Source organism: Kogia breviceps, chromosome 1 (assembly GCF_026419965.1).
Source record: "Kogia breviceps isolate mKogBre1 chromosome 1, mKogBre1 haplotype 1, whole genome shotgun sequence".
Classification (NCBI taxonomy): domain Eukaryota; kingdom Metazoa; phylum Chordata; class Mammalia; order Artiodactyla; family Physeteridae; genus Kogia; species Kogia breviceps.
The window spans coordinates 48,947,935-48,965,755 of NC_081310.1; the positions used below are offsets into that span (position 1 = coordinate 48,947,935).

Below are 17,821 nucleotides of genomic sequence, written 5' to 3' on the forward strand. Positions count from 1 at the left end.
CTACAAAGTAAGAATCAAATCCATTGTATTGTATCAGCATGGCCTAGAACACTTTGCCCAGATAAATTTACCTCAGAAGTCTGCGTATTGTTTCCAAATGGGGAGCAATTATATTCTCCTCTTGCAAGGAATTCTGTTTATTATCATCCTAACATTTTCCATTTTTTCCACATCTGGCATAAATAAGCTATTTGAACAGTAAGAATGAACATTCACAAATCAAATACATAATGGCCCATTACAGATTTAGAAGAATTACAAACAATAACAGAAATTGGAAGGTAGGTCTAAAAAGAACTTTAAATCTTCAGATGTTTCATTATGTTTTAAAACACTGACTTTAAAAAAAAAAAAAAAGGAAGATTTTGGCTTTTTACTATGCCACATGGAACAGAGTGAGTTTACTTGAGGAAATGAAGATTTATAGTAAAGGAAATGGGTAGAGGTTTCTAATCTAGAAAAACAGTACTTTGGATAAGAATCAAACCACTTATTCATAACAGAAATTAATTTTTAATACTAGTGGGAATAAATTCATTCTTGCCATCATCATCATTATGTTAACTTAGAGAAATGGCAAAACACTTATAAAAACATTACTTTTCTTACAGTACTTTATGTAAACATGGTATTCATTTAACCCTATATTATTATGCATGGGAATTATTTTAAAAAATTACTTTCTTAAATCTGTAATTACCATCCTAAATTTTAATGCACCTTTAAGGCAAGGACAAATCATAAGGCCTACTCTAAATGCTTTAAAGCAATGGGATTCAAGAAGTAGCACAAAGGAGACAAGGATCTAGAAAACAATGGCAACCTCTTTCAAGAAACTGATGCTATATGGCAGTATGAATTTAAAACCTCAACCAAACTATTATTATAAAGGCAAAATGGCAAGACTGACAAATTGAGAGGCAGTGGTGTAATTCTTTCAAATCTAATTCTAGACTTGGCAAACTTTTGTCTTCAAGCTTTGCAGGCCATGTGGTCTCTGTCAAAGTACTCAACTTTGCCACTATTGCAGAAAGTAGCCATAAACAATACCTAAAGAATAGGTGTAGATCTATTCCACTATCACTTTCTTTACAGTACAGGTGACCTCAGGATTTGGCCTGGGGGCTATGGTTTGCTGAACCTTGATCTAATTACTAAATCCTAGAGATATACTTTGCTAAGGGGCATCCTCTCATAGATTTACCTGGTTTAATTGCTAGTTGTCCCTTCTCTAAATCTCAGCAACCAAAATACTGAATGAGTAAGTATACAGATAAGGAGAACATTTGAGGAAGAGAAAAAAAACCCACGTCTGTTGCAGCTGAAAAAATAAAAACGTCCAAGATTCCAACTCCTTCCTGATTAAATGCCTTTCCACTATGACTAAGAAGACTTTTATCTTTGTTCAATTTAATTTCCTTTCCATTACCCATCACTTTCATTTCTTTAATTTAGATCTTCCAATCAAATAAAATGTCATTTTTACCAGTTAAAACAAAATTAGTGTTAAGTAACAGCTAAAACTTTTCAAAAGTTATTTCTTGACTAAAGACTATTCGCTATTAAGGATGAAGTTCACTATTTCACTCTTCCATAAAACCACTTCCAACCAAGGCCTGATTTCAACTATGAAGTTAGTAGGAAAATGGTTTATTTCTATTGTCATACCATCTTTGGAAAACCCTGTTTCAATGATGTAGAGGGAACTGGAAACATTAAAAAAAACCAAAAAATAACAACAAGAAAACTCCCCTTAACTGCTATCTCCCTTCTTTTCCAATTTTTATCCTTCAGGAACAAATTTATTTTTACACATTCAAGATTAGATTTGACCCTCTAGTATAACAGATAGCTTGGGGGTAGTTTGCAACTCACATAAAGTAAAATTCAACTCAGTTCAGAGGTAAATATGGTTCTGAGTAAAGAGAGAACAAGTCATTAGAAAGAGCCTTCTGCCTAAGTACACTATTACTGTTCATGCCAATGCCATATTTTAAACTGGTATCAGAGTTCTGAGAGAGAATAAAAGGTACCTCTTAGAATGAAAGCAGATTAATATATTGTCATCTCTCTTCTTTTGCTGAGAATATTGGGTAGCTCCTTTGCTATTAAGTGCTACTCAATAAATGAAAACAGTCCCAGTGTTTGCTATTTCATGGCATTAAAGTACTTAATGATGATTTAGCTCTCACTGCTAATGGTGTTCCCTTCACAAGGTGACACGTGCAAGTTAAAATTTGGTAATGAGTTTTCAGCATTAGCTAAAGTCCATTTTGTACACCCTTAAGAGAGGTATCCTCTGTGCACACACCTATATAGCTATTCATTAAGGTAGGTAGAACACTACTAACTCCTATGACCCTACAGTGATGTTAGCTAAGAACTAGGACAATGTCACAGTGAACCTGGATAAGAATCTTGGATAGTTATTTAGAATAATATCTCTTCTAACTAAAATGGGGAAACTGCTTTCAGAAACTTAAATTTGTTTAAAAGTTAGGCTGGCTTGAATTTTCATGAATTTCATGGCTCTGCACTAGGCCAGTTAAGAGGAGAGAACCAGCAAACAGGATTGTGCTGATGTGGTCATAGATGACCGAGAAGCACTCTATTCACAGTACAGATACAGCAAAAACCTACTAGCAGTGAATAAAAAGGGAGGGGGAACCCATCAAACACTCATAGCATTTCCACATCTATCAGACAGTCCCTACTTCATTTAAAATGTTTGTTGCTAACCCTGGATGGAGTACTGACAAATGCTGCAAAGTTTCTCTTTACAGAAATTACTGCACCTCACTTTTACAATTTGGTAATAGTTTAAATAGCTCTATTTTCTCAAATAACATCTAAGGAACTAACAAAGCAATAAAGAACTTTCCAGCATAATACTTCTGAAAAGTAGGATGGACTTAACAATTTTTTGGTAGGCTTAAAAGCTCCATCTAAAGCAGCATATTCTGTACCTCTCACCTCCCTGCCTATTTAGTAATGGCAAAATCTGTCCACTAAAAGCCTTGATTACCAGCTGAAATGTTTCCTTAAAGATTTCAGTCTAATTTCAACTCTACTTTTTCTATGCCACAGAGCATAGTTGTTCCTTAAGACGGCCCTAGGCGACAGTTTTCACCCTATCATACTGTTGCCTATCTAAAGAGGAGAATGCCATAGTCTATGTCTTCTGAAGACAAAATAGGCTCCAACATAATGTTTAAGGGTAGGCTCTAATCAAATGGTAGCATTATTACATTCCTATTAAAAGATGCATTGTTTTTCCAGAAGAAAAAATAACCGTTCATTAGTGATATGGTGCAGCTGTATATATATATGTACAGGTCTCAGAGTGCTTAAGAATTACCCTTTGCATTCTAACTTCCTATCATCAAAGCAACGCCATTCTTTCCTACCCACTTTTTCACATACCCAAAGCAGTCTCAGGAAGGGAGCACACTACTAACGTTCTCACAAATGGCTCACCACCAGTTCAGGCATGATCAGCCCCTCTCCCAAATCTCTTTTACAATCATCTATGCCCCTGCACCAAAACAATTTCTTAAACCACTACATATTTAAATACTCTTTAAAAAATTAATGATCAATTAAGAGAAGCTAGAGATTTTTCTCTTTTCTATTTGCACTGTAACTTGTAAGCATCTACTTGCCTGCATCCCTTAATAATCCTGCTTCATTCTCTGCACGCAAGACAGGGCATCTAAAGCTCTACATGTTTGGTAAATTCTTTCTGACTCTCAGTGCTGGATTAAGAATCTCAGAAATACCCAGAACTACCAAAAAGGTCCCTTGAAGTTTTAAAAATCTTAGGAATGATTAAGTAACCAAACCTGATTAAAATCGATCCCTTGATCAAATTATTGCAACGTGATTGTGCATGATGTTTTCTGGTAAATGCCCTGTAGTGTATTATTAAAAAGCAAAGCTCTTGGAGTCACCAGCAATTTGCTGATGGTTGGTTTACGAATTACTAAGTTTGCAGACGCAAGACACGGATTTAGTGAGGTTCTTCTATTGGACTGAAAATATAAACTATCACATATGTAGAAGGAAATGGAATTGTAGTTGCAGTAAGAAGCATAGTGTTGAATTTCTACAACCACAATATTGCAGAAAAACGTGTTTAAAATGTCATATAAAAGTTATCAAACATGGAGACCTGTGGATTTAAAAATACAATCCAGGCTCATTTCACTGTAAAGTGACATTTTTGATGCATAATATTGCTGTTATGTGAAGCTAGGAGCCGAAGAGACTGGATGAAACTTTGGTAGTCAGCCTTATGCATTAATTCGTCTGGACTAGAGCCATTTCCTAACACCTGAAGATATATAAGCACAATGGCTTACAAATACCGATCAGGAAGTTGCAGTATGGCTGGCTCTGTGCTGTTTGATAATTGCAGAACAAAAACACTTCCTTCCCTGCTCCCTCCTTCCTCAACACAACACCCACGCCCCCAAATGCAGAACTACCTATTGCAAACACTTTGCTGCTCATTTCACTTCCAGGTGCCTAAAGTGCTTCAGGTGATGCTGCCCATTAGAATACCACTCCAAGATGGCTGCATACATTGAAACAATCAGGCAAAGTATCAGATGCCTTGTCAGGGCAAAGATTAATCTAACCTTTCAAAACAAAAAGAACCATCAGGATTCTTTTTTTCTTTTTTTTTTTCTTTTTTTCCTTCTTGAGATAAGAAACTGCCTGTTCTGGCAGGGAAGGAAGAGAAATTCCCCCCTCATCATCACCATCATGATTACTTCCTTCTCTCTTGTGGCTGGCTGGTTCAGATGACCAAAGCTCCTGCTTCATTTTTCAGATCTGGGCAATTACAGCCACCAGGGTGATATAGACCAAAGTACAGTGTTCAAACATGACTGGTAGATAAATGTTCATTTATCATTGTTTTGTTAAAAAAAAATTTTTTTTTTTTATAAAGTTAACAAACCAAGGCTGTTGATCCCTGAATTAGAAAGTTGATTTGCTTGATTATTTTCCAAAGTGTGATGTGGGAAGAAAGAGGGGAAGAGCCTCTAGTGCTCTTGTGTATGTTGCTGATACAACATCTTGCTTACATCTTCTGATCTGGTGTTGTGGCATTTTGTGAATCTAAGTACCAGCCCATGGCCCTGATGCTGGTTACTTACGGCCCAAAGGGGAAGAGGGTCTGCCCCCCCTCCTCGCTGTTTCAGTCTGGCCCAGTAGTGGACACAGAGCCCTGGGCAGTTTCCCCAGAAGCAACTGTCTCTTCTTGTGAAGGTGACTCTTCCTCGGCTTGTCCCCGAGATGTGACAGTTGTTTCAGGGGAGATGCTATGAGGCCCCTCCAGGGGTATACAGCCAGGGTGGTTTTTGCGAAAGTGCTGATTCAAGATGGCCTGGAAGGGGAAACTTTTGCCACAAACATGACAGTGAAAGGGCTTGTTGCCTGTGTGCTTGCGGATGTGATACTCCAGCTGATCTTTCCGGGTGTATTTCTTGCCACACATGCGGCAGACGAATGGTGTAATCCCCATGTGCAGGCGCATGTGGCGGTCCAGGCTCCCCTTCTGGTTGAAAGATTTGGCGCAGTAGATACAGGTGAGACGGGGGTTGTACCGGAACCACCGCTCAGATACTTCCTGCTCTCGGAGATACTCCACATAGCCACTTACTCCCATCATTGCTGACTCTTCTACCTGTACCAGATGAGGACAATAAAAAAGAATATATATTATTAAGTATATATAGTAAAAGACATCAAATCTATTTTTACCTCTGTTACTAAGCTATATGCTTATTTTTTGTAGCAATCCAAATAGGAAATTAATTACTACAAAAAAGTACAAATGTTAAGATAGAAATTAAAAAAAAAAAATCGAGGCCACTCTATTCCATTACCATAAAAGAACAGGACAGCTGAGTTACTTTCTGGCTGAAAAACTGCATGCTTATTAAACCCCTGCTGAATGTTTAATTTATGGTGATAGGAGAATCTAAGCCCACTCATACCATCCATTTGGACTCTAATTTGCAATTATAGTCTAGACAATCAGGTAGGTACTTAGGCAATGTTGGTCCAACAGAACTTTCTGTGATGATGGAAATATCTGATAATCTGCACCACCTAATACAGTTGCCACCAGGCACATGTGGCTATTAAGCATGTGTAATATGCTAGTGTGACTGAGGAACTGAATTTTTCATTTTAATTGCTTTCAGTTAACTAAAATTTAAATTTAAATAGCCACATGTGACACGGCTAATGGCTACTATATCTGACAGTACAGAATACATTATGGCAAGCACATTATAAATCATATTTATGGCATTATCATTAATATCAAAATTTAACCCAACAGTAACTAGCTTTATAAAAACATATATAATTTGTAGGTGACAGTATTCCTTTTTACCCAAAAATATTTTAGTACCACACCAACATATTTTCTTCATTCTGAAGACTAATAAAAATTTAACTGACCTCAGAGAAAATTGGCAAAAGAGCTGGGAAAGGAAACTAGGCTGAGATATGAATTTACTAACTTGGTTATTCCCTCCTATAACCTCTTCAAAATTTAATACTCGGGCGTCCCTGGTGGCGCAGTAGTTGAGAGTCCACCTGCCGATGCAGGGGACACGGGTTCGTGCCCCGGTCCGGGAGGATCCCACATGCCGCGGAGCGGCTGGGCCTGTGAGCCATGGCCGCTGAGCCTGCGCGTCCGGAGCCTGTGCTCCGCAACGGGAGAGGCAGCAACAGTGAGGGGCCCGCGTACCGCCAAAAAAAAGAAAAAGAAAAAGTTAAAAATTTGATACTCAGTAAGTATTTACTGAGTGACTATTGTCCACCAAATACAATGACAGGTGCCACAGAGAAAGAAGTACAAGACTTGGTTTCTGGGACCTCCCTGCTGGCGCCGTGGATAAGACTCCGCACTCCCAATGCATGGGGCCCGGGTTCGATCCCTGGCCAGGGAACTAGATCCAACACACATGCTGCAACTAAGAGTTTGCATGCCACAACTAAGGAGCCACCAAGCCACAGCTAAGGAGCTCTGGACCTGAAACTAAGACCTGGCACAACCAAAATAAATAAGTATTAAAAAAAAAAGTCACCAAAAAAAAAAAAAAAAAAAAAAGACTTGGTTTCTGATTTTGCCCTCTGAACAAAAAGCAGACAAAACAAAGAGAAGTAGGAGAAATACATATTCCTAATGATGTTGCTAATTCACTTTTCAAACTGTTTATAGTAAGGGTAAATACACTGCACAGAAGTATTATCATCTAATTTTACATACCTATTATTTTTAGTGGTTTGATTTAAACAGATTATTAAAGTAAAGAGAGGGCTTCCCTGGTGGCACAGTGGTTAAGAATCCGCCTGCCAATGCAGGGGACACAGATTCGAGCCCTGGTCCGGGAAGATCACACACGCCGCAGAGCAACTAAGCCTGTGTGCAACTACCGCGCTCTAGAGCCCGCATGCCACAACTACTGAGCCTGCGCTCTAGAGCCCGCACGCCACAACTATTGAAGCCTGTGCGCCTAGAGCCCGTGCTCACAACAAGAGAAGCCACCACAATGAGAAGCCCGCGCACCGCAACGAAGAGTAGCCCCCACTTGACGCAACTTAAAAAAGCCCGCGCGCAGCAACGAAGACTCAATGCAGCCAAAAATAAATAAAGAGAATAATCTGTGATTTATACATTATTTCTCCAATTTCTCTTAGTTTATAAAGTATCTCCCCACTAAGTTAAATTTCTTGCATTGAAATAAAATTACTCAAGACATAAAAAAAGCAATTATTATAAAAGTAGCATTAAAACTCTGCTATTGTTACTTAGATTACTAACCCTTTACATTATTGCAAAATAAATGCTTTCTTTTTCTGATTTAATTTCTTTTTTAATGAAGGGAAAATGATATACAATTTAAAACTTTTTATTAAGTTTTAGACACAACAGTGTGTTGACTCCTCATCACACAACAATTATCAACACATGAACAATTTTGTTTTTTCTTTACCCTCACCTATTTCTCTCCTTTTTCATATTATTTTTGAAGAAAATCCCAGACATAATTTCATACATAAATATTCTAGTATGCATTTCTAAGAGACGAGGATTCTTTTTTCTTAATGTAATCAAAATACCACTATTGCACCTAAAAAAACCACAATTCCTTAATATCAATTAGCTAAGACCTTAATTTTGTTTTACTTAATCTGAACATGAACAATCTAAATAGTCAAAATATTTAACATATGAAATAAATATGGTTTTCTCCTATCTGAAAGCTGGGAGGGAAAGGGAACAATATATTCCTTTGAATTAATAACTTAAAAATCTTGAATTTATAAATCCTTTGCATTCAAAATTCTATATGAAAATATCACCATCCATAAATTTCTGATTTATTTAGCCTGATGACTTCTGAAGTCCTTGTGTGCATGGGTATATATAGCACATATATGTTTTATGTATGTTTTGAGTAAAAAGCTTATATACACATACACACACACACACACAAATATATATAGGGGCTTCCCTGGTGGTCCAGTGGTTAAGATTCTGCGCTTCCACTGCAGGGGGCATGGGTTCAAGCCCTGGTCAGGGAACTAAGATCCTACATGATGTGCAGCACAGCCAAAAAAAAAAAACAAAACAAAACCACACATACACACACAAATATATATGAGCATTTTATTTATTTATTTATTGGCCACACAGCATGTGGGATCTTAGTTCCCTGCCCAGGGGTGGAACCTGTGCCCCCTGTATTGGAAGCACAAAGCCTTAACCACTGGACCACTAGGGAAGTCCCTATATAAGCATTTTAAATATATAGGAGAAAATTCCATACATGTAGCAGAGGTAAAGTACAATGCAAAGAGGAGAATATGTAAAAGTTGACTCTGGATTAACTGGAGAAAAATTAATCTAATTAGCAAATAATCTTATACCCTTTTCTTGAATATCTAGAAATGTGTATTGTCTCCTTTCACATGTTAGCTAACAATGCCCTTCAGTATTTCCAACAGAATAGAGGTGGTTCTCAGCAGGTTTGGGAAGCAGTATGTGAAGTCAAGCATTGAATAGTAAGGCTTTAGATGATTTCTGATTTATTTCATGTAACATTTCTCTCTGCTCCAATTCCCTGGATGATCAAAACTGAACTCACATAAAGAATGAGGGATTGGGACCTCCCTGGTGGCGCAGTGGTTAAGAATCTACCAGGTAATACAGGGGACATGGGTTTGATCCCTGGTCCAGGAAGATCCCACATGCTGTGGAGCAACTAAGCCCTTGCACCACAACTATTGAGCCTGCGCTCTAGGGCCCGCAAACCACAACTACTGAGCCTGTGTGCTGCAACTCCTGAATCCTGTGCACCTAAAGCCTGTGCTCTACAACAAGAGAAGCCACTGCAATGAGAAGCTTGTGCACCACAAGGAAGAGTGGCCCCCACTCGCCACAGCTAGAGAGAGCCTGCACGCAGCAACGATGACCCAACACAGCCAAAAAAAAAAAAAGAATGAGGGATTATCCCACTAAAAGGTCCTGGGTGACCATGGGCAGAGCATAGAATAACTTCTCTGAGGTTTAGTTTCCCCATCCATAAAATAAAAATGTTAGAATATGTTTTGCCAATTCCATTGAATTCTCATGGGAATCAAATATGATAATAATACCTTGAGATATCCCTGAATGCCTGGTGTTATACTTTACAGCAATTAAGGGTGCTGGCACCTGGGTTCAAACCTGCATCCTACTTATTGTTCGACTTTGAGCAAGTTATTTAACTACTGTGCGTCAGTTTCTTCATCTGTAAAATGAATATAATAATAGCATCTACCTTATAGATTGCTATGAGCATTGAATGAAAGTGCTTAATGTAGCTCAATAAATGTTAACTATTATTAAACATTACAAAAATTCACAATATTATTCATAATCTTGAGGATACCTATTCCCTAAAAAAACTGCCTAGCTTTAAGGAAAACAATGTCATAGCAGTATTATCCACAAACAGAAAGTAAATGTATTTTAGTTATCTGTCATGAACCATAATCAGAAAACTCACACATTATGATCAATTTCACCTAAAAATTATTGCAATAAAATTGCAATAAAAGAGCAATAAATGAGCATAAAATGTAGATTAGGTCCTTGTCAAAGGTAACAATGTATCTTTGGTAGTTTTATTCCTTTATACTCTAAAAAATAAGCAAGGACAAAAATGGCTGCCTCCTGGTTCTCTCTGTCACGAAGAAGTGGATCATTTCACTTCTCCCAGTTGGCAATTCCCTACTAGATTGTAAACTCTGTAAGCACAGGGATAATTCTACATTGCCGAATATGCCAGAACTTTACAGTGCCTGATATGTACCTGGTGTTCAAATTTTTTTTTTTTTTTTTTTGGTGGTACGCTGACCTCTCACTGTTGTAGCCTCTCCCGTTGCGGAGCACAGGTTCCGGATACGCAGGCTCAGCGGCCATGGCTCATGGGCCCAGCCGCTCTGCGGCGTGGGATCTTCCCGGACCGGGGCACGAACCTGTGTCCCCTGCATCGGCAGGCGGATTCTCAACCACTGCGCCACCAGGGAAGCCGCAAAAACTATTCAAATGAATTATTCCATACAATGAGTAAATTCCATATAAATGAATGCTTCCCATATTTTCTAAAACAAATACCAGTCTAGATTCTTGACATGGCCTTCACTGCTGTCCACAATCCTAATCTTTAGTTACTAATCAGAGACTAAAAGAACTGAAGGGGGCTTCCCTGGTGGTGCAGTGGTTGAGAGTCCGCCTGCCGATGCAGGCAACACGGGTTTGTGCCCCGGTCCGGGAAGATCCCACGTGCCGCGGAGCGGCTGGGCCCGTGAGCCATGGCCGCTGAGCTTGCGCGTCCGGAGCCTGTGCTCCGCAACGGGAAAGGCCACAACAGTGAGAGGCCCGCGTACCACACACAAACACACACACACACACAAAAAGAACTGAAGGGACTTATCTGATTGGTTCACTAATTTTATTTAAATATCTCCCAAACTGAGGACTTCACAGGGAACTAAATAATTCCTTATTTAGTAGTTGTCTCTTTATTGGGCACCTACTCAGTAATCTTAGCTACTCAGAACTACTTAGACGTAAAACAACTCCCATTTAGTGAGCACTTGATAAGATAATGTCAGATACTAAGATTAGAAAATGTGGGCTCTGCTCTCAAGGAGATTTCAATCTAGAAGGAGACAAATTAATGTAAATAAGAAAAGAATAATTTATATGAGTCAGTAGAGAATTAGGCAAAAATTATATGGTACCATGTATAAATGCTACAGTGGTTTAAGAAGGGGAGATCAAAGAGGACTAGGCTAGTTAGGACAGATGGAACTAGGAGTTAGGCGTTGCATGGACTGACACCTGGGAAGAACAGAGTATTCCAGACTCAAGGTGCAGAGACAGAAGTCTGATGGAGTTCTGAGGCACAAAGTCTGCCTGTTTGGGACAGTTAATGCTGATGAATAGTGGGAAAAGCTGGGTTAGAAAGATTATAAATTACTTGGAAAATCAGACCAAGTATTTTAACCTTCATATGGTAGAAAAAGGAAAAAGCCATAGAATATTTCGAATAAAGGAGTGACCTTAAGTATTCTGTTCCAGTTAAATCACCCTTATAATCAGGAAGCTCTTCAAGCCTACCAAAATTTGTTTTTACTACAATGTAAGTCCATGTCCTGTTTTGGTTCTATGTGGTGGGAAAAAAATAACTGGTGAGTAGACTCATCATAATAAACTTTCCATGTTAAAGCAGAGATCCCCAACCTTTTTGGCACCAGGGACCAGTTTCATGGAAGACAATTTTTCCACTGACAATGGTGAGCCGCAGATGAAGCTTTGCTTGCTTGCTGCTCACCTCCTGCTGTGCAGCCTGGTTCCTAACAGGTCACAGACTGATACCAGTCCGAGGTCTGGGGGTTGGGGATCCCTGTGTTAAGGCATATATTAACTCATCTCTTAATAGCAATTCCAGACAATACTACTTATCTCCTATTTCTTTACAGCCTGTACCTTCTGCTTCAGTCAGGTAAACAACCTTGTAGAATTCCAATTTTTGTCCCTATCCTAACTATATGTGGAATAAGTCATCTCTTTCTAACTACTTTAAAAACCACACTTAAACTCTCCTGAGTAACACTTCTCTTAAGTGGATATTGATTCCTGTAACTGCCTTTTAAGCACTCCTACTCCCACAACACAGTTACTTAAGTCTATACAGTCTAATCTATATGTGCTTTGTGTATTTGTTAGTCTGTCTTATGCCCACATTAAGTTGTAAGGTCTGTCTCACTGCTATATTTATTTTCACAGTAGTTACTGTCACATAGGTCACAAAGTCATCACATTTTATTTGAGAGATGAAGAGAAGAAGGGCCCTAATAATATGAGTAAACTTACTTTTCCTTCAAGCTCCTAACACTTTCTCTCACACCTTATTAAAACTACAAAATTCTCCTATAATGGTTGCAGTTCCATTTCTGATACCAAACAGCATGATAATATACAAGTAAATACAGTTTATAACAATGTCTTACTGCTGTTACTATACTATATACACAATAAACATCTAGTGGTTTAGATAAAAATTAAATAAGATACTATCAGTACAGTGCAGAAGATAAAAAATTAGCTACACAATCTTAATCCACCAGTGTTTCCTTTTAAAGGGCCACAGTGTTTACAATTTATTGTGTTCTACTTGGTGAGTTCACCAACTTTTTAAAAATCAATCTTCAATGATAGACACCTGTGAGAAAAAATAAACAAAAATATCAACCAACTACATACTTACACTACTTGCTAAAAAGAGTTGCAAATAAAATAGAAGACATCATTCCTATCCTTTCTAGAACATTTAGTCTAACAGGATATTTAGGAAGAAAATAAATGAAAGGATATAAGCATACTAAAAAGCAAACAGGACACAAAAATGCATAAGCAATTCATTTACACAACTACAATACTATATAAACTAATAATTATGTAGTCTTATATCCACACATGTACAAAATCAAACTCTCTCCATCCCAGGTCCTACATTACCTGCATGTAGTTTTCAGGTTATTTTTATTACTCTTAGGACTATAGACTGGCTCCTATAATCAGGAAAGAGTTTCACAATCTTATCCTTTACTATTTCCCCAAATCAGCTGACACCAAAAGTGTATTTCCTGCATGCTCACAAGCAAGAATAAAGAGAAAAGTAATCATATACAGTACTTATTAAACAGGGCCAATGTTACCTCTCCTACATCTTTCCTTTCTTTCATTATACTATGTTCACACACAGTGGCAATTTCTTCAACCACTGCAGCAATTCTAAATCCACAACTACATACCTGGGAGCTGGGTTGCTTAGGCTCATCCATTCTCCCAGGAGACTCACTTCTGGCTCTGTGTCTCTCCGTCAAGGGAACAACACTGCCGGAGGGGCTAAATCTGTCGGAAGAGGAGCACAAAGGGGACTAATAGAAAAGTAGTGTCAAGGAACTTAAAAAATGGTGATGTCTGCCTCCTTTATCCCATAGTCTAGGAAGGGGGAACAAACTGAACAACAGATTTCTAAGAAGTCCTTTCATGGAGCCAATACAGAATCATACATGAAATAAGAAAAGCTTGCCCTAGTAAATGTAAGAAATACAAAATGACACAGCCAATATGACCTGGTGAAGCTAAGGCTAAATATAAACTTCTATCCTTATATAAGCCCCAGAAGACCAAAAAAGAATAAATTAAAACTGGGTCTGTAATTTTGTTTCTTCTATATAACTTTTAGGTTCTTGGTTGAGCCTTTCCCCAAGCCCCATGTTAATTTTTTATATATTTCAGACTGTTGATGTTGATCATGAAGATCAAAAATCTTTGCATTTAAGCTATTATTTCTGATACAGTTCTAAGATGGGGGGGACAACAGTGCTAACATAGGGTGACAATAAGTATTATGCTCAAGAATATTTTAACTATTAAGGACACAAGAAGGAAAATACTCTAATCAAGACCAACTTAAATGGATATAGTATATACTCTCTGAATTTCTGTGACACACTTGTCTCTCAAGACCAGATGCGAACCAAAATCATAGCTTGTTTAGTTATCACTGTTCATACAGTCAATTTTAAATTTTTAAGAAAGGAAAAGAATATTACCCATCTTAGTTGGTAATATTTCTTTCAATTGAGACTTTATTTCAATTTACTTAAATTAAAATTACTGTTATTTCCCCCCAAAGAAATGTTCTAACAACTACAATGCATTAGAAAGAGAAAAGTGGGGCATGGGGCATAGGGCATAGTAGCACTGGTGAAAAAAAGAAACTGTCAGGTTTGTGGTAGCAGCTGTCATCAATGACAAGACAGAAAAAATATCATCAAATGACAAGTGAAAAAAAAGGAATGAAAAACATCCAAAAAGCTCTTCTTTGGAATTACTGTGATTACACTAAGAAGAACAATCCCTGCTGGTACCATATTTCATCTAATTTGGTAGATGGGGGCAAAGAAAAGTAAACAGTGCTACAAAGGAATGTGAAACTTCCAGAGGCCACCTACCTGTGTGAGAACATACCAAGGAAGGGCAATGCTGTCAGATTCCCAGCTGATGACCAGCTCTCTTCCTGGAACTCTGAAGAAACCCTGGCAATTACTGATCCTAGTGTGACTGCAGATGTTATTCTGATTCATGAAGTGTCTAACTTTACCATAATTCTCACAACACTGTGAATACTTCAGGACTAGGAGCTTCCTGCTTTAAAAAAATTAGAATGCAAGTCTTTTGGCACACTTCCAGTTTCCCCAACATAAATTTAGATTAAGAACATCAAGTAAGGAAGATACTCTGATTCACACAGAGGGCCTGCTTTAATTATGTCTGCACAACAGCCATTAGATGGGCAAACAAAACTTACCTGTCAATTTCACTGCTTGTTGGCCTAGCGACCTTGGCTCCTGAAGATCCTAACATGTAATTTTCCTGTCCTACAGAACCATGGCCTGTGGTGTCAATCACCATGGCTGTGACTTCCTCTGCACTACTCCCATCTTCTCCGGAAGGCTGATTCTCAGGCCCAAGCCACTCTTCTAGATTTTCAGTTTTGATGTGTACTGCTCCAAGAACTCTAACTTCATCATCACTCCGGGCCCCTCGGTCTGCTACTCCTGTCTCCACGTACCACTGTCCTGCTCGGTTGATCCGAAGAATGGGCTCCCGGCTCTCTACATCAGAACTCTGTTCAATTATCTGAGGGCTGGTGGACTCCTCAGGAGGACTGAGCTCCCTGATATCCAGCACAGCACTAACCTGACCTCGCCGGTTTCCCTTTGGGGTATTATGTCGGGGGCTAAGGGAGCGGTTCAGATTTGGTGTAACTCTGTGAGACTCAGGAGGTCCCTCTGGGTGCTTTGTCCTTGTTTGACTTAATTCAGCTTCAACCTCAGCCACGTTGATTTTGAAGTGAATGCCCTCCAGGATCTGTGTACATTTGTCTATAATATGCTGCATCTGCAGAAAACTGGCAGCTGTCAGGTAGCTGATGATATCTGCCAATTGCAGGCATATCCGCCCCGTATAACAGAAAGAAAGGAGCTGTTCAAAAACAGTAGGGTTCTTTATGACTGAAATGGAGACAGTACTCATCTCATTCAAGGACATGTGATCTCGGAAATAGGGGGAGCTGGCAGCCAGTACCACTTTGTGAGCCCGAAAAGCTTGTCCTTGCACGTTGACCACGATGTCACAGAGACGGCCCTGCATGCGCAGCTGGTTTAGATGGCTCAGGACAGAGTTGCTAAAGTCAGGGATCTCCAGTTGTATGTTCCCACTCTTCTCCATGGTCGTGCCTGAGGGAGTAGGCAGGCATTCAACCCTGCTGAAAGAGGAAATGAACTGTTGTTAGTAATTATAACCAGTCCCCTCAGGCTTTCCAATTCACACCTATTTAAAAATATTATCTGGTAAAATTTCAAAATCTCCAAATAAATAGAGATACTTTCCTTATGTTTAAACATGGAAAAGAAATACCAACAGGTTTAGTAGTTTAGGTTTCACAGCAAGGGACCGTTAAAACCAAAAAGTTTTAATGGTTAGATTGTTAGACTTCTAAAAATTCAAGCTATGCCCATATTTTTCCTTATTAACAAGCTATATAACATCAAAACTGAAGTTCAACAGAATAGAGGGGGTAAAAAAAAGCAGTGTGACAATTTTGATTTTACTAAGTGTTAATCATAAGGTATTTGCACACAATACAAAATGCGGTGACAAGTTTTCTTTGGAGAAGGAAAGAAAGAAGCTTTTTGAATAAATGTAATTATACACAGGTGGGCTGATTAGATACCTTTAATATTTTACTACCTGATGCATAAGTTATGTTCATTATTTTATAAAGTGACTAATATCCCTCCTGAGTATAAGCCATTATTTCTAAGCTGAAGGGTCAGAGCTCCCCACAGAAAGGCTTTGGGTTTAGGACTTGGAGGTAAACTTTAGGACTTGGAGGTAAAGTTGTGTCAGGACTCAAATGCAGAGAACTTGAAGAAGTTCACTCTCAGGATTAGGTAAAGGTAGATAAGTCTGCCTCTATCTAAATTCAAAGTTGGAAATTTCAGGGTGGTAATGATACTTTGATTCTGAAATTTAGTTCCCCAAAGCTGGTGAAAAACAGAGCATATACCAAGTATGGCCAACATTTTTACATTAAAAGATTTTTGAAAAGTTGCTGAAACACTAAGCCTGTAACTGCATCCAATAGTCTTCACTGGTTGAGAGTAGTCTGTATAAATCCCATTAGAAAGACACTGACTTGAGCATACATAGTTACCTAAAACCTGAAACTTCAGGAGCTTATCCTGACAAGCTCACAGTATTGCCCTGTATTTACCACACAGTTATCAGTAAATAGGGAAGTGTATACACTGCTTTCAAGAACCAACTTCAGCCAATCTGACCTTTTTCCAAAGCGTTTTTGTTTGTTTTGAAACTTTTAATCCAATAAGAGCCTCTGTCGATGCCATCATGAATTCAGATGTTTATTTTGGAGCCTACACCAGCGCCTTTTTTGTTTGCTCTTCCCGGCAATTCCCCAGTGAGGAGGAAGCCCCTGGAGTAAGGTCTTTCTCTACCGTCGGCACTGGAGGGGTGAGAGCTGTAAGAGGGAGAATCGGGAACTGCATGGGGTTGGCCACTCCGGTACTTGAGTGGCTTTCGTCCGCGTTAGGAAGCATGGGGAACGGGGAAAAAGCAGAGGGGCGAAATGACACCGAGGAGCGGGGGATGGAGAGGGGAGCACGGCGTCCAGCCGGGGAGCAAGCAATCAGGTGAGGATAGAGGACCGGGAAGGGGGCGGCGCCCCGGGACCCGGTCCAGGCGGTAGGCGTAAGCGGGCGGGGAGCTGTCTAGAGGTGGGTGTGTGTATCTGGGTGTGTCCGGGCTGCCGTTGGGGAGGGGGCCGCCCATCCCGGGGTCCTGAGGGAGGGGCCCACGAGGGGGCGGGTCCGGCAGCTCAGCCCGGCCCGGGGCCAAGCGGGTGGAAGGTCTCCGGGTGCCTTGAGGCGGGGTGGAGGGAGGTGGCTGAGCGCCCCAGGAGCAGGCTGCGGCGGAGACCGGGCGAGACGGCCCCAGTGCAGGGCAGCGGGACTGCTGTGCGGGGCCCGAGCCCAGTCAAGGAGCAGCACCTACCTCCGGGGGTGGAAATGGGCCGGAATGGGCCGGAACACCGTCCCGGAAGTGAAAACCCCCACCCCCTCCCCCGAAGCGGGCGACGTGCCGGAAGGA

At 39.7% G+C, this 17,821-nt stretch overlaps 1 protein-coding gene across 6 annotated transcripts; it reads right to left on the reverse strand.

Annotated features, from left to right (window-relative positions):
• Positions 1 to 4,697: 4,697 nt before the first annotated feature.
• ZBTB37 (zinc finger and BTB domain containing 37) lies at positions 4,698 to 17,813 on the reverse strand. Of its 6 annotated transcripts, none has more exons than XM_059040809.2 (5): positions 17,726 to 17,795; positions 16,996 to 17,192; positions 14,958 to 15,917; positions 13,393 to 13,492; positions 4,698 to 5,692 (listed from the first exon to the last, which is right to left on the reverse strand). In XM_059040809.2, the coding sequence occupies exons 3-5, from the start codon at positions 15,878 to 15,880 to the stop codon at positions 5,204 to 5,206; spliced, it is 1,512 nt and encodes a 503-aa protein (XP_058896792.1). In that variant the 5' UTR covers positions 15,881 to 15,917; positions 16,996 to 17,192; positions 17,726 to 17,795; the 3' UTR covers positions 4,698 to 5,203. The 6 variants fall into 6 exon arrangements, with proteins under 6 accessions (XP_058896792.1, XP_066887423.1, XP_058896801.1 ...); XM_059040818.2 differs by having other exon boundaries at positions 4,705 to 5,692; positions 14,958 to 15,914; XM_067031323.1 differs by lacking the exon at positions 4,698 to 5,692 and adding an exon at positions 11,009 to 12,800 and having other exon boundaries at positions 14,958 to 15,914.
• Positions 17,814 to 17,821: the final 8 nt, after the last annotated feature.

Excerpts from the sequence above, each read along its gene's own strand:
- ZBTB37 (XM_059040809.2), bottom strand. The coding sequence starts at position 15,880 with ATGGAGAAGAGTGGGAACATACAACTGGAGATCCCTGACTTTAGCAAC. Across the intron at positions 13,493-14,957 it reads ACAAGCAGTGAAATTGACAG|ATTTAGCCCCTCCGGCAGTG; the intron begins GTAAGTTTTGTT and ends CTCTTCCGACAG. Across the intron at positions 5,693-13,392 it reads CTAAGCAACCCAGCTCCCAG|GTAGAAGAGTCAGCAATGAT; the intron begins GTATGTAGTTGT and ends CATCTGGTACAG.